The 16,438-nt window shown below is 30.5% G+C and overlaps 2 protein-coding genes across 3 annotated transcripts; one reads left to right on the top strand and one right to left on the bottom strand.

Annotated features, from left to right (window-relative positions):
- Positions 1-1,960: 1,960 nt before the first annotated feature.
- On the bottom strand, positions 1,961-7,119 carry ktub (Tub domain-containing protein ktub). Its single transcript, XM_068767044.1, has 7 exons — positions 6,947-7,119; positions 6,719-6,842; positions 6,517-6,606; positions 5,609-5,790; positions 4,687-4,870; positions 3,304-3,503; positions 1,961-2,503 (listed from the first exon to the last, which is right to left on the bottom strand). The coding sequence occupies exons 1-7, from the start codon at positions 6,986-6,988 to the stop codon at positions 2,099-2,101; spliced, it is 1,227 nt and encodes a 408-aa protein (XP_068623145.1). The 5' UTR covers positions 6,989-7,119; the 3' UTR covers positions 1,961-2,098.
- Positions 7,120-7,711: 592 nt separating this feature from the next.
- Positions 7,712-14,786, top strand: LOC137923645 (protein tumorous imaginal discs, mitochondrial-like). Of its 2 annotated transcripts, none has more exons than XM_068766867.1 (10): positions 7,712-7,908; positions 8,071-8,285; positions 8,744-8,974; positions 9,793-9,961; positions 10,476-10,570; positions 10,736-10,894; positions 11,078-11,149; positions 11,539-11,646; positions 12,003-12,108; positions 14,367-14,786. In XM_068766867.1, exons 1-10 carry the CDS (start codon positions 7,740-7,742, stop codon positions 14,504-14,506), a joined length of 1,464 nt encoding a protein of 487 aa, XP_068622968.1. In that variant the 5' UTR covers positions 7,712-7,739; the 3' UTR covers positions 14,507-14,786. The 2 variants fall into 2 exon arrangements, with proteins under 2 accessions (XP_068622968.1, XP_068622967.1); XM_068766866.1 differs by lacking the exon at positions 14,367-14,786 and adding an exon at positions 12,378-13,004.
- The last annotated feature ends 1,652 nt before the right edge of the window (positions 14,787-16,438 follow it).

The raw sequence follows: 16,438 nt of genomic DNA on the forward strand, positions 1-16,438 counted from the left end.
CTAACTTTGTTCCCACGGGTGGGCCACTAGTTCATATCAAAGCCAAAGTGCAATTCATAATATATGAACGCGACAGAATTCTAATTTTAAGAGTTGGAATAACTCATCAAGTGTTAATATTTTATAGTTCTACAACAAATTGTGACAATTCAAAACAACTGTGTTACCATCTTTTTGTGTAACAAGTTTTTCCAGAACTCATTGCTAAGTAACATTTTAAATTATAACACACGTATAGCAGATACATAATAAAAAAATCACTTTAAAACTGTTCATCTGTTTCAAAATAGGTATTTTTACATGAAAAATAATGACATTAATATTTTTATTGGAAAGACAAGTTCAATTACGTTTATTTTTCCTTTCAATGTAATCTGAATCATTGTTACTTCTTCAGTCCAAGAATTGAACATTAATAATGAAATTAAATTCTGTTGTGTTTTAGGTTACACAAATGCCTTCAAATTACATCTAAAACTAAAATTACACAAGCTTACACTATACAATGACTAGGACAACATTATTCCAGGCGTTTTCTAAAAACATTTTGTACGTAAAATAGTTACCATGCCACCAATTATGTATGGCATTTAATATTAAAGCATATTGGAATGTAACTTATATGGTCTATAATACTAACCCTACAATACCAATTCCTTATGTTTTATTGGACCATTGTAATAAAATATAGTAATTAACAACGTGGTTTCATTGTGACAAGAATAGTTAGAATGTGTAATAACGTAATTGCAGCTCTTGCACTCAAATAGGCGCTTTTCGTTTTATATCTCTTACAATAAATAATACAAACTAATTGTAACTCAAGGTATTAATCCTAAATTCGTTCTTATGATCGTCGATGAATGAAAAATATAACACAACCAATGTCATGAAAAGCACCGAAAAATAATGTGTGCGCTTATTTCTTAAACACATCTAATCTAACATCCATAATTAAGAACTATTTTATCGTCGATATTTCATCCATCGATATGAAAAAGGTATACTCTATTAACTTACAATTTTCTATTATTTTAAGACTACATATAGTTTTATTATCTGTGAAATTATTTGAAATTTATTTAAACCAAAATTTTTTAATGTTGACTAGTGTGCGAAATCTATAGTGATATCTAAATGTGAAAAACCTGCAATCATTACATATATATAACATAAAGAATAAAAATATTAAATTTATTCAATTCATACACTAATGCTAATAAAGGTGCTACTACTATATCCAAATATTATTATAAAATTAACTTAGACCAGTACAACAAAAAGTTCAAACATTGAAATGTTTCTAATGAATTGAATAAAGATGAAATTATATAATACATGCACAATCTATAGTGCATTATTTTAGTAATTTTCGATAAATTTAAATATTTTTCTATTTCTTTTTTCATATTTTTACAGCAGCTACCAAAGAAACAAATATCTGTGTTTACTTTAGTCTATTTTAGTTAATTTTTCATACAGGTGTAAGATTGAATTAAAACTTTTGAACAAATGATTTTAAATTATTAAAATTTCAATCAAAAATCAGTAGATATTGTTATGTGTAACACACAACATATATGTTATAGCAAAGATTTTAAAAGCAGTTTTTTTTCATCTGTATCATTAAAACTAAGATTAAGCAGTGTTGACTCTAAATAACTTTTGTTTTCACTGGCTTTTTAATTTGTACCTACAATAGTGATACACAAAATGTAAGTTAACTTCATTGGAAAAATTCTACTAGTAAAATACAAAATCACTAAAAAGAATAATATGACAATTGCTTATGATCAGACATACTCTTTTGTCAAAATAATTTTTAAGATCCCTGATTAAATTTACAAGAACCATTCCTTTTATTATTGTATGAAATCCAAATAGTAAATCACCATAAATATTTCAAGATAACATGATTTTTTTTCAATAAATATTACAAAAGTAAAAATGTCTTGAATAAGTTGTACACCGGAATACTTGTTTATGATTAAGTGTTGGAATTATATTGATGAGTTTTTAAATTATGAAAGTTAGTGTAAAATACAATAAAAAATCTGGTTTAGGGCTACCAGTATTAATATTTCTTACAATTCATTTTTTATTCGCATGCCAGTTTGCTATCGAACGAACTGAGCGCAATACCGAACGCTTGAAGCGCACACAAAGGATATCTGAAATCCATGGTGAAAACATCTTCCGATATGCGACCGAATTGCATCACAACGTAATCCGGTTCTGAGTCGTGAACTATTTGAAAGTTTTTTACACTTGCCTGGGTTACTCGACCGTGGAAGTTCAATACATAAGATTGGGTCTCGTCGTTCCACACCGGGGTCTTGTTATGGAGAACGACAATGTCGTCCAAAGTTTGGGTCTTTAGTCGTTCGAGCAGAGTTTCACTGTCGTCTTGCGGGGCGATCATCACACGTTGGCGATCGGGCGTCATACCTGGTAACACTACCGTCATTTTACGCGGTCCCTTAAAACCGAGGACGTTCGTATCCTGTAAACCCATAACTTTACATTAAAATATCTATATAGATTATGATCAATTTAACAAATAGAATTATAATTAAATAAACATTTACAGCAGTGTAAATTTATGCAGGTGACTAAAAAATCCCGAAATGTGTGATTAAAAACATAGAAATTTTAAATTAAAATTTTATCTCCTTACTAACCATATTGAATAACATTTCTAACTATATTGAATTCTAAAACTAAAGAATTCTATAACGTTCATTTTGTTCCATTTACAAGCGACCTTGCTAGACAGGTTAGATTTTTCGGTACGTTTCCGTAAGAGGGGGCCGGGAGTGAAAAACCGCCAAATATTATATCAACAATCATATAAAACCTTTTTTTTTTGCAAAAAACATTTTTTTTTGGATTCAATAACAATTTGAAAGTTGAAAAAGAACAATTATCTTTTTTTTTAAAGAGAAAGATATATTAGCAAAAAGATGACATGCGATTAGAATCATTAGGTTGGGTAAAAAGCAAATGCTGATGAATATTAAATAATAGTTTCACAAAAAAATGCTATTTTTGTATAAGGATTTAATTTATGCAAGTAACGTGGCTGCTAATAAAAAGTGTACTAGGATGTTATGTGTCACGTCTGTGACTCGGTCGCATTGAAACCACTTCGCATGTTGTTGGATGGAGCAGTCCTCGTTCTTTATCTGTTACCGTCATAGTGAGCTGCTGCCTTAGCTGTCGATATTGAAATTTTCTTCTTTATTCAACACCGGGAGCCACGGAAGCAGCGCTGAATGACCGGTAAAAATAACCAACACTTACATAAACAACAGCTGCTAACTCCTGTCTTGTATGCGCGTGGTCATGTTTCCGCCAAGCTTTACCATTATCATATACAGTGAACGCTGTGCCGAGCAGATTCGATCGCAGCTTGCCTGCAAAACTATCAGCTTGACGCGTCAACTCGGTCGGGTCAGTTGATATGAGATAGTTCGAAGTGGCTGACTTTTTACGCTTTCGAGCTGCAATATGTCAAACATAATGTTTAATTAAATAATAATATATAAAAATAAATATATTGAAATAAAATACATTAAATTGAATTTAATTATTTTCACATTAACAAATTTCATATCACATTTACTATTAGACCCACTACTTTGCATCACAGCGATCCTTAATCAACAGGAAAAGATTATAACGTAGTCGTAAACGTTTTATGTTATTATGTAAAAAAATATTGTCCGCTTAATTTTGTTAACCTCAATGATCCCATTCGGTTATTTTGGTGTTGATGTTTTCTAAACCGGACTAATACTATTTGTGAAGAAAAGGGGTGAACAAGTGCTACGACCTAGTCCAGGATTAAATTCATAGTGCATAACAGCGAATTTTGCAATAACCCGCTGAAGGACTCAAGCCTGTAAATAACGAACATCAGCTCATTTCTGTAACGAGCTTACAAAGCAGCATTTAAAATTTTATTAGGTGGGGAATAGAACCTTAGTCGGTGAAGGTGAACGCCAATGCATTACAAGAGGAGGCCTTCTTGTACGAAACTAGTACACGTGTAGACCTCATGTAGTGTTAAGAAATTACGTCTGTTATGTCTTCTATTGAGTTGTGTCAAAGGAGTTACTTCAAAAATTAAATGCAGAAAAACGAATTTAAATTCGCATGATGATCGCGTGTGTAAGTTACATCATCATCATATCAGCTGAGACACCCACTGCAAGGCATGGGCCTCCCCCAAAGATCGCCACAATGACCGGTCTGGGTCTGCCCGCATATAGCGACTTCCCGCAACATAACTATGTAGTCGGTTCATCTACGTGCGTGTACCACTAGCTCGTGGTTGCCAAAAAAGTAGGTGCTTACGGAAGTGATTAACTATCTTTAAACACAATCAAAACAAGTACATAAATATCTAACAATACTTGTATATCTTATTCTCAATATAGAGGAACTGCCTATGTACATATCTGCCTGTAACACCCAGGTGAGTATGGGTCTATTCTATCTAATTCCCTTAAAATACCATTAAAATTGCTTACTCTATATATACTACAGACCACAGTACCATAAACAATAATATTTCATTCATCATTTTAAAAAATTCATGGCCGACTCTGACAGGCGCCATGTTGTGGCCAACAAAAGGTTAAGATAATGTCAACTTATTTTTGATATCGAAATTTGCATTACCTGCTAGTAAAAATACTTTTTTTCCATAGTCCTTTTCTAAATGTAAGAAGTATGTTGGGTATAGCCCTCGGTCCATTCCCTTACGGTCTCGAGCTATCCTACATTTGTATAAGGTTCCATGCTTAGCTGGAGTAACAACAAATGTTTCTATTGAGCCTTCTACTGAACCTTCTATTTCTGTGTTCTAAAATTAAAAAAAGATTTACTATAGCATATTAAAAGTACTGTGTTGTTGTTACCTGTTAGATTAAACATCAAACAGTTTTAGATTTATCTATCAGAAAAGTTTTGTTACACAAAATTCTACCTGTAATGGATCTGCATTCACCATCTGAATTTTTTTTTAACTAGTTGACTCAATAGTCATTGTCTTGTCTTAGCTATAAATAATCAATTCAAAAGTAAAGAGATTAAATATATATATGTCCAATAACATTGTACTAACAATTTTTGACATACAATATTTTTAGTTCTATTTTCAATTGTGTAAATAAATAATGTTCAAGCTCTTCCAATTCAAAATCAGTTCAAAATCTTCTTTTTCCAACAAAAATTCTATGATTTCACGAACACTCAACAAGTACCTTGCTATTTATTTAACAATGTCTGACATTTTTATTAATAATATTTGAAAAAAGTAACTGAAAGCATATGTAAATTACAAATTGGATTGTATTAAAAAAAGATATAAATAAACTATTTATAAGTATACATACCTTTATATTCATATACATTTGTTTATGTAAACAATAGTCTATCCTTTCTACTTAGTAAGAAAAATGTGTTAAAAAAAGTAAGTTCTGCATTAAATCTAATTTGGCAAAACAGTAATATTACAATCTGTCCTTGAAGCTTACACACAAAGATATCATATAAATAAAATATGAAATTTTACTTCATTATCTATATTTAGATTAAGTACCTGACTAGGCGAAACATCTCGGCGGGCAGTTCGGCCCTGAAGGGGCGCAACTGCAGCATCAGCACACACATCATCAGTACTGATGTCACGTCCCATGCTGCAAACAGGTACACTCTCCCCTTCTTCTTCTCCACTTCCGTCTCCATCACCTATTGTTAGCACTTCAATCTGGTTACCCAGTTCTAAAAAATATTAAAGACTTTAAGACAATGTTCATGTCACAGCTATGCCAGTATAAAATTTACAAAAAGAAAATTTAATGGCATTCAATTCTTATTCACTTCATAATATATTTGTATCAATTGAGATTTATTAATAAATTGTACAGGACTTATAAGATTATTGTCTTACAAGTACCTTGTGCTATACAATTAAAGATGAGTGCAAATTTAGTGCTCTGTGCTCCTTCATTTTTTAACAGCCAAATAAGCACTACATCGCTATAAGTGGAGTTTTTCTGTTGTTTTATTTTAAAAATAATATTTAGACCATATATAATTCTATTGCTCTTTTTTACTACGAGAACATGAAACATTACAACAAGAACATGGCCACAATGTATTATTAGTATTTAAGTATTAATTTCAATATTTTTACTAAGTTTTTTTTTTAATAAGCCACAATCTTTATGCTGAATATTGGCCCAACATTGATTTATGGTAAACCCAGTACATACACACAATAACTATGCATGTCTGTTCACTTCACATCATGTAATCAAAAAGTAATGTTAAAAGAAAAATGTTAAATTATAACTACAAAAATATTAATTTTAATTTAACACATACCAAATGCAACAAAAATTACAACAATGAGATAAATAATACCAAAGCAAGGTCAAACATATTTTCAAAAGTATTAACTGTGGAAACTAATACAATAAGCTTCCAATAAAAACATGTACTTACCATCAAAAGTTGAAATTCTATTTGTTTGAAGTGGGATTACTTGATCTGGATTGATTGGTGACATAAGAAATTGCATCGGCCCATCATAGCCTGTTATAAAAAAATAAGGCGCATAACAAAAACAAATTGAATATTCACATTCATGCAGAAAAAAAATTAAAACTCTAACTAACAAATTAACCACGTTAATTTTAATAAATACCGTGAAGTTCTCGAGACCGGCTGCCAGATATAGGACGTTTAGCCGAACTCACTCGTAAATCGTTAGCTTGTACCATGCCAGAATTTTGCCTTTTTTGTCTCATTTTTTGTTCCATCAACTGTCGCTGAAGTAGAATAAGAGTTTTATCATAGTTCAAATTTAAAATTAGTACAATATCGATCACGTTAAATAATAAATCGGGACTTCTTAGACTAGTAAAAAACTCACTTGCTGCTCGATTTTTTGATCCCTTGTATTAATAGATGCCATTTTTATTGCAATTTTACGGCAAATATTCTTTGTATATTTTGATAGCACAATTGATTAAGTAATTATACTATTAAGTACAATAATTGGCGCAAATAAGCTCATTTTTTTTGTTTATAAATCATCTTGCCTACCGTTGCCCTAGGAGTATAACAGTGTTGTCAACTTTATATTTATGTGTCAAAAAAATGTTACAAATTATTTTTATCAAATAATAAGGACAATAAATAAAATTAGTTCCTTTTTTGCTATTAAAAATATAACGCACATGGTTCCAAATGATGTAGTGATAAATGTGTTTTCAAAATTCTCAAAATCTGCACAGGTTTTCAATTCTTTGGTAGATCTAGACCTAATCACAGAAACCATTTCTGAAAACAAACCATGTTTAAACATTAATTAGTTAAAGAAAAATCCCTGTATAAAATATTGATCGATGTAGTATAATTTTTATGGTAAGGCACTGAATTGTATAAGACAAAACATATTAAATGTTTACTTATAACAACTCCTCGTTGTACCAAATAAAAATGTTATTTAACGTTAAAGATTAGAAAGAATGTTGTTATATAATATTGCAAATATTATTTTTGATAAAAGTGGAAGAAAAAATCACTCAAGAATAATAAATTTAAAATGAAAAGTACTTACTGATAATTTAACAATGGCTGAAAAAAGTAACCTGAAAGAGGAAGCTGGCCACACTCAATAAAATCTATCATTTGTGTAAGTTCAATTTTCCTTTTCAGTAAAAATGGCTCCGACCCGAAGTTTGATCGGATTTTTAAATCCGAAAACTATTAGTTCTGTTTTTGCGAAAAATGTATCTAAAGCGCCATGTCGTTTTCTGCATAAGTGCAATAATTGTCGTGATTTTTACTTAAGCCCAGCTATAGCTACATTAGGATCTAAAAATTTAAAATGTGAGTTTTGTATGCTGTTATTACATCACTGAAAAGGCTTATAATATAGTTTTTTTAGCCTGACCTGAAATTTTATTTTAAATGAATTTATCGTTTTGAATTTTTAAACATTACTTGGTACATCAGTATGATGTCTTCTAACTATAACCTCAATGTCTATAGATAACTTTGGCGGCTCAAAACATCGATTTATTCACACCACGCATAATTTAAATGCTCGCGTCGACTATTATAAAGTTCTTGGTGTGTCAAAAAATGCCTCATCTAAAGATATAAAGAAAGCTTATTACCAGCTTGCTAAAAAGTATCACCCCGATGCAAATAAGTCGGATCCCGAAGCTTCTAAAAAGTTCCAAGAAGTTTCTGAAGCATATGAGGTAAATATAAAATGATTTATGATTGTTGAAGTAATTTAACACAGATTATTTGGTTGTCTTTTACATTTAAAATCTTTATTTATGTAGAATGATTTAACTATCATAAATGTTTATGTGAAAATTGATTAAAATTTTGACATAAATGTTTTTTTGTTTCAAAATGGTTCGAATGCAATTTCTGAGTCAATAAATTTCCCAAACCGAGAGCTCTTTTTCCTAATCATTCTTTGCATATCCATTTGAGCAACCTCTGAGGCTTCATACTCAGGCTATGTTTCCTCAATGCTGTGCCACCTTTACGCCAGTAAAACTATATGGAAACAACAAAATGTTACTTTCTATTACTTATATAGTAATATATAGTGATAAAAATGTTAATGATATGGAACTGTAATAACTATGTTACTGGTTTTATAAAAAAAATTTAAAACTTTAAAATTGCTACCATTATTTTTTAGATTCTTTCAGATGACAATAAACGTAAACAATATGATACATATGGAACTACATCAGAGCAAATGGGTATGGGTGGTGCTAGTGGTCCAGATGGATTCACTCACCAGTGGCAGTATAAATCAACCATAGACCCAGAGGAATTATTTCGTAAGATATTTGGTGATGCTGGTTTTAAAAGTGAGGCATTCAGTGACTTTGCTGAGAGTCAGTTTGGATTTGGTGCATCACAAGAGGTATGTACTTATGAGTGAAATTACTTTGTTATGATTATTGTAACATTACAAATATTACTCTTTATTTTTCCTATGTAAGTGTGGTCTTGTAAGAATTATTTAAAAAGGGATATTGGGGTAAATTGATATATTGTATGCTGTGTATTGCACTTGGACACAGCTTTTACATCCATCAAATTTTTAATATGATAATCATTTTTAAAAATTTGTGAAAATTGTTACATGGTAGCCTGGTAAACAGGTATAAAGGCCAATAGTAATATTGGTGGAATGTGAAATCTTTGAAAATATCAATTAGACAAAAATTAAGCATTCTCTTTATAAAAAATGTACCAATTATAATGAAATCCATTTTATAAAAAATAAAAATAATTAATAGATGTTCTAGGTATGCCTAGCAGAACATTTAGTTTTTATTCAAATAAATAAGATGAGTAGTAATTTTGATTTTGTTTAATTTTTTTGATAAGGATCTCCTTATTAGGGTTACAAAAAATGCCTCTATTTTTCAAGAGTGCTATCCCACTATCTTTGCAAATATAAGCTTATTAAGTATATACCTCTAACTAAATGGAACAAAACACATAATGTCTATTGTGCTTAAATAAAATAATAAAATAGAAAGCATATTTGTATACTAAAAAAACAGGACAAGTGTTAAATTTTCCAAGTAAAGTGAATAGCTGTCTAAGTAGTTAAAAAATTCAATCTTTGTTTAATAAATCTTTATTACTATGAAGTTTTTTTTAAAAATTATGAATGAATAGTGTGATGTTATAGTATAAATGTATTTAAGTGGATATTTTACATAATTGCAGATTATAGTCAACCTGAGGTTCACTGAAGCTGCAAGAGGTGTCAATAAGGAAGTAAATCTAAATGTAGTTGACACTTGTCCAAAATGCCAGGGTTCCCGTTGTGAACCAGGCACTAAAGCCATTAAGTGTACTTACTGTAATGGCTCCGGGATGGAGACTTTTTCAAGAGGTGCATAAAATATTCCCTAATTATACTAAATTGTTTGAACTTAGCTAAGGTACATATTTATGCAACAAGAAGTTTAAATAATAATTTCATTGTTAAAACTGACTAAGCAAGCTGGGGTCTCCTGGTATATTATATGCTGATGATAGCATTAGATCAATGTTTGGCCTTCCTGGGCATCCACAAATTGGAATGCTAAATGTATATTGAGTTAAAGCCTATCCGAGGTCCAATCTCAGGGGCTTCTCCAACTCGATGCTTTAAAGGGAGCCCACAAGTTTGCATACTATAGAAGTGTAGGCTGAATGCCTTGCCCAGTGATGTTGTAATTGTAGATATGTTGATGTTGTAATAGGCAAATGCAAATGTTTATTATGCAAATATCAACATTTTGCATTTCTGACTCAGTAACCTCTGGAAACATTGGACTATCATCAGTATGGTAATTTTGTGTATGTGTGAAAATAAATCAAAGTTATAACCAGATGCTACAGTTTTTTGAATGTCTCAATTTCAGGTCCATTTGTAATGCGTTCTACTTGTCGACACTGTCATGGAACACGGATGCTGATCAAATTTCCATGTGTTGAATGTGAAGGGAAAGGACAATCGGTATGTATAAATAATTTTTTTTCATGGGTTTGAAGGAGTAATATTAGGTTTGTTGGGTCAATGTATCAGCCTAATTTGAACCCACAAGTCAATAATAATGATAAATATCCTATGGTTTAATTTCCAACAAAATACCTACCATATATTTGTAACCTTGTTGAACAGGTGCAGCGTAAAAAAGTAACGGTTCCAGTTCCGGCAGGTGTAGAGAATGGACAGACTGTGCGCATGAGTGTCGGAAACAATGAAGTCTTCATAACTTTTAAAGTTGAAGAGTCCAGCTATTTCAAACGAGATGGACCTGACGTTCACACTGATTGTGCTGTAAGCATTCTGTTGTCAATCTACTTACAACCTTATTATATCATGTTTAAGAATTAAAAAAAATGTTTAATTATATTAATCATTATTTCTGATTATACTGAAAATAAATATCTTTTTACCTCAGAATTTGAAAAATGTATAAATGTGTTAACTTTTGTCCAATAATATTCTTTCTTTTTACAGATTTCAGTATCACAGGCTGTGTTAGGTGGCACTGTTAGGATTCAAGGTTTATATGAAGACCACACATTACAGGTTCATAAATTTATATAATTATTAACTAATTTTTTCTTAGATATGTTAATAATGCTTATATAAAATGCTGAAATTAGTCCTACTGGACTCAATTATCCAATAAATTGATTAGCTCTAAATGACTGGGGCATTTAGAAAAATTTCTTGAAGTAAGTTGTCTGACAAAGCTGATCTAAATTAACTTTTTTTAATATATACTTAAGAGAACAAATCGGCTTATAGATTAAGTTAATGTTAAGTAAATGCTAAGTTTCTATTTTTAATTAAATACATTATCAAGAAATTAAGTACAAGACTGAATAAACAATCCAAATGTCTAAAATTTTAATTTACAAATATTTCAGCATATATCAAGTATATGATTAATATATATTATATCAATTTTACAGATAACACCAGGCACCTCATCTCACAGCACAATACGCTTGTCGCGTAAAGGTATGAAGAGGGTTAGCCAGCATGGCTATGGTGACCACTATGTTCACATAAAGATACAGGTTTGTTTATAATTTTTTAACATATCATCTAGTTAGTTATAATTTTTATTATAGTCCAGTCTGCAATTGATACTTTATAAGTAAAAGGTATTGTCTTATATAGATTAAAAATTAACTTATATGGTTAATTAAAAGTGGTACATAAGCTAATAAAATTTATAAAAGTGTTTATAGAGAGACCTTTTATCTTTTGAAATAGCGGTTTAGGTCAGACTATACCATATCAAGAAAATTTAGAATTGCCTTTTACTGTTGAACTGTTGGTCTCATATTATTATTTTTATTTGGTATTATATTCATTCATATAATGATATTCACATGTCTATTTTGTGACAAAGAATATGTTATTTTTATAGGTACCAAAATCATTAACCGACAAGCAAAAGGCGCTAATGTATGCATATGCTGAATTGGAGGAAGACACACCAGGCCAAATACATGGGGTTTCATTTGACAGAGATGGTAAGAAAGTCTAGATATTTCAAGAAGTGGAACATTCTTCAATGTTTTTTTCAGAAAACAAGTTGAACATTATTCAACATTGATCACTTAACAAATGGAAGTATGATAAATTAAAAAAAAAGATGTGAAAATAATCTAATAATGCAATTAAAATTTTTAAATTGCTCTTTAGTACTTACTTGAACTTAAACCAATGACAATCATTGCTATATGGGCTTCTAAGAAGGTTCAAGGTTTCAACAGTTATTTGTGAATAATTTATTTTACAGAAAGTATCAAAAATAGTAGCGGTAAAACGAGAAATACGGATTCACAAAAGATCCATGATATGAATAAAGATTCAGACTATTCAGGACATAAGTCTAAGCCGTGGACGTTTATTGACAGTTTAATCGATTCTTGCCGACGAAACACTATGGCCTTTGGCACTGGTTTCTTCTTGACGGTTGTTACCATTTTTATGATGAGTTTCCTTGATTCAAGTGATAGATTAGGCGTTCAGGAGTATTTCGAAAAACTTAATGAGGATAATGGTGACAGTTATAAAGAAATTGACAAACCATTGGGTTACCAAAGAACAATTAAGAGAAACAGGGAACGGAATCCAGAATTGTATGAAGCATGAATTATTTTTACAAAAGAACATAGTCTCTTGGGAATACTATAAAGTATTGTTAAATGATTCCATTTACAAAAAAATGAAACAATTTCTTTGCTAATATTGTTAAACTTTTAGCCACACTATATACTGATGTAAATATTATTTTTAATTTGTACTTATTGCATTGGTTATTTTTGTTTTAATGAATTAGTATGTAGGGGATATAGTATGATGGTTATTTCATTGTGATATTGTGAAAATTATAAATTGAATATAAAGAGAGTTAAATGAAATTGTTGTTTCATTTATACCCTTTTGGTTTCCTTTTCCACCATCATGCTATAATCCGACCTGACATGAAAGCTAGTTGAATTAAATGTTTTTTCCTCTAGGTGGAAAGGTATAAACACCGAAGTTTCTATTGTGAGTTTATCTACCAAGGTAGTTAAAGAATGTAGATTTGATTTCATTATTTTGGATAGTGGAATAATAATGTGGTTCTATACTGCTATATATCTATCACATCCTTAGCATAGGGGTATATTTAACATTAGATAAAATGCATCATAATATTCTGATACCTCATCATGACCTTAAGAAAATGTTATTTAAATGTTGATATAAGCTGTTGCATAGTTTATATTATAAATCAAATGTAGATATAATTAGTCCATAATGTTTTTTTGGAAAAGTAGTTATAAATATTTGTCGTAATATAAAGTATTTGACATAATAAATAGTTCATCAAAGTTATTAATAGTACAGAATTTTATTTTGGAATTGTTATCTTAACACTATGTTCCTGTTTTAGGTTCACTCTTGATAAGACTAACTACTACAAAGTTTTAATATGATAAGTAGCCACATCTATCTTAATTTTGTGTAAGATATTATTGAAAACCACAATTATGGATAGCTGTATCAGCTTATGATAAGTGACTGACTTTCAAAATTTTTCTCTTTATTGTAATATCTTGTTTCTACCACTCCTGAAATACATGATATTACACAATATAGAAAAGTGAAGCACATATTAAATGCTAAAATTTAAAGCTTGTTTTAAATCTTTATTGGAGATTTGTTTCTGTAAACCAATTTGTAATAATGTAAAAGTGTTTAAATTTTAATGTTTTTAACAACACTATCACGTGTTTTACCAGACCCATCATAATCTATATCTCATATAATTTTATATATATATCATATACTTTTTATGTTTTCATTTTCTCACAATTCCATGAATTCGCGAATCTGTCTCACCGACACGTTTATGAGTTAATGAATTTTATAACAGTTTTTATGTACAGGGTTTTATGCAAGCTCATTTGTCAGCAAGTAGCTTTAAAGCTTTTGTACCTATTTCCAATTACCCTATAAAGTCATCACTCTGGAATTTGTTACATTAATTTATTTTTCTATTGGAAGTGCTACATGCCATACAATGTCTATTTGTAATTCGAATTTTGACACACCCTTCTTCTTATTATATTATCACTATGTTATTTATTATTTCTGAAACCAGGAGGAACCACGGGGGTTGTAATATATTATACATATATTGATGGACAGCAAATGAGCCATACATTTATTTCTTCAGAGCATTGACACCTATAATCAATTATCTCTGTATAATGTATGTAATATCATTTATTTGCAGGAAAGAAAATTTCGATATCGGAGCCCCAGGACCTTGTGGACGCTGTTAAAGAAGCTTTGAAAGGAAAAAAGTGCATTGATGGATCTACTCATTCTCCTGAAACTGAAGACTTAAAAGAATCGAAGAGAAGCAAAGGATAAATTTAATATAATAACCAAGTAGAATCATGTGGTTGTGGGGCAATGGAAATGTAGTTGAAATAATTCTGATTTTAGTTACATTGATAAATGAATGATTAAGTCATTGTGTTGTCATATTATTTTCATAAAACGTTTTATTCCATTCATTTTATTCAGTACTGTGATATAAAATAAATTTGCTATTATCCGTAGTTTTCGCTTGAACGGAGGGCACATAGTTAATTCTTATCTCTGAATATTCATTCAAACAGCTGTACATAGCGGTTGACTAGTGTGTAGGAAATGGTAAATAAATATCGAATATTACAATGTTGTTTTATTTATATATGTATTAATCACGTTATATAAATAAATGAAAACCCAAAACATTCTTTTAATACTGAAGTCGAAGAATAATATCATTATCAAGTCAACTGATTATGACCCTCTGCAAAGTATGGGCTTCTCCCAAAGTTCTCCACGATGACAGTTTTGCCTTACTCTCAACTCATGACTTCCGGACTTTGACTATGTCGTCTCTCCACCTAGTATGAGACCTACCGACGCCGCGTCAGCCGATTCGAGATTGTCACTCTAGAACTTTCCAGCTCCTACGGCCGTTTGTTGCATGAGCGATTTGTTCTACTCTCTTCTTAACAGCGATTCTTCGAACTACATCTACTTTTGAATCCGCGAATCTCTTTTATGATTCGATCTAACATCGAATCTCCGGGCATAGACCTCCTCTCCATTGGTCTTTGGGTGATCTTAAATCTTATAAGGTCAAACATTAACGACCATGTTCAGATCCATAAGTCATCATTGGCAACACACACTGGTCAAAGAACTTTGTCTCTAAACATAGTGGTACTTTGGGAGTTATAATCGGACAATTTTAACCCGTGAGATCCAACCGACGGCAATTTTTGAGCGAATAGAGAATTATCGTTTTGTTTGTATGCGACTTGCGTATTTTTTTTTGAAACTAGGACACTGTAATTGTTAGAAGTATTACTATTGAATATAAAATTGTAAACGTATGAAATCTTAATTTCTTAAAGATGGAAGTAAAATGTCGGAAACCTAAGACGTTGCGCTAAGCTCTGTTCATTTCGTTAGGGTTATTTAATTAAAAACAGGAATTTTCGCGGCAAGATATATTTTTTAGGAGCTACCTTAATTATCTTTCATTGCAACTTAAACCTAGCAGTGATGTTGACCCTCTATGTTAAATTTTTTAATTAAAATTTCGTAAACAACTTTTCTTTCAGGTAATTATAACAATTTGTTCTAATTTTCTCAATATTGATTTTGTACGTTACAGATTATTATTCGATACTGTATTTGCATACTGTAGCGATTTTTTGTCAAAAAATAATGGCGTTTGTCTTTTGGAATTTATTGTTTCTCTGGGTTTCGCGTGACAGAGCGCTAGAGATGACTTTATAGCCTTTATAGCTGTTGGAAATCATTGGGCGTAACTTATATCTAATTGGACGTCTTATGGCTAAGATGGTGATGATTATCAAATTGGTATAGCATCTTAAAGACAAATGAAGCTATCGTAATTTTGAGAAATTATTGGTAATTATGTTTTGAAATATTCGTTATAATATTTTACTGATTGAACGACCAATGGGTTATTTTTACTGTCGCTAAGGGTTGTAATAATTGATCACAGTTATTTTTAATAATTGAAAAAAATGTCGCAAGACCAAGAGTAGAGAGAAGATACAAAAGTATTTAAGTAAAATGTAAATCGTACTTTTAAGCGAAAGCATTTTGAATATTCATTTAAATGGAGTCGCGAATTCTTTCTTTAAAACATTAAAGGAACAGAGTTTCGTCGTCGTTATTTTATGGCACCCAGAATGTTCGTGTTGATTATTTTCTGATTTTTGTTTTTCGAATATGCGATTCATATTAAAAATGCTTTTGTCTTTTTTATAAAAT

This window comes from Battus philenor, unplaced genomic scaffold, assembly GCF_028537555.1.
Source record: "Battus philenor isolate CCGP_79_NKW_IND1 unplaced genomic scaffold, ilBatPhil1.0.hap1 SCAF_22, whole genome shotgun sequence".
Taxonomy (NCBI): domain Eukaryota; kingdom Metazoa; phylum Arthropoda; class Insecta; order Lepidoptera; family Papilionidae; genus Battus; species Battus philenor.

What these genes read in the sequence shown, in the direction of transcription:
- ktub (XM_068767044.1), bottom strand. Translation starts at nt 6,988, where the DNA reads ATGGCATCTATTAATACAAGGGATCAAAAAATCGAGCAGCAA. An exon ending in GAGATGTTTCGCCTAGTCAG is followed by an intron (nt 4,871 to 5,608) that starts GTACTTAATCTA and finishes TTTTAATTTTAG; the next exon opens with AACACAGAAATAGAAGGTTC. An exon ending in AGTTAGCAGCTGTTGTTTAT is followed by an intron (nt 2,504 to 3,303) that starts GTAAGTGTTGGT and finishes ATGGGTTTACAG; the next exon opens with GATACGAACGTCCTCGGTTT.
- LOC137923645 (XM_068766866.1), top strand. Translation starts at nt 7,740, where the DNA reads ATGGCTCCGACCCGAAGTTTGATCGGATTTTTAAATCCGAAAACTATT. An exon ending in GATTTGGTGCATCACAAGAG is followed by an intron (nt 8,975 to 9,792) that starts GTATGTACTTAT and finishes ACATAATTGCAG; the next exon opens with ATTATAGTCAACCTGAGGTT. An exon ending in GTGAAGGGAAAGGACAATCG is followed by an intron (nt 10,571 to 10,735) that starts GTATGTATAAAT and finishes CTTGTTGAACAG; the next exon opens with GTGCAGCGTAAAAAAGTAAC.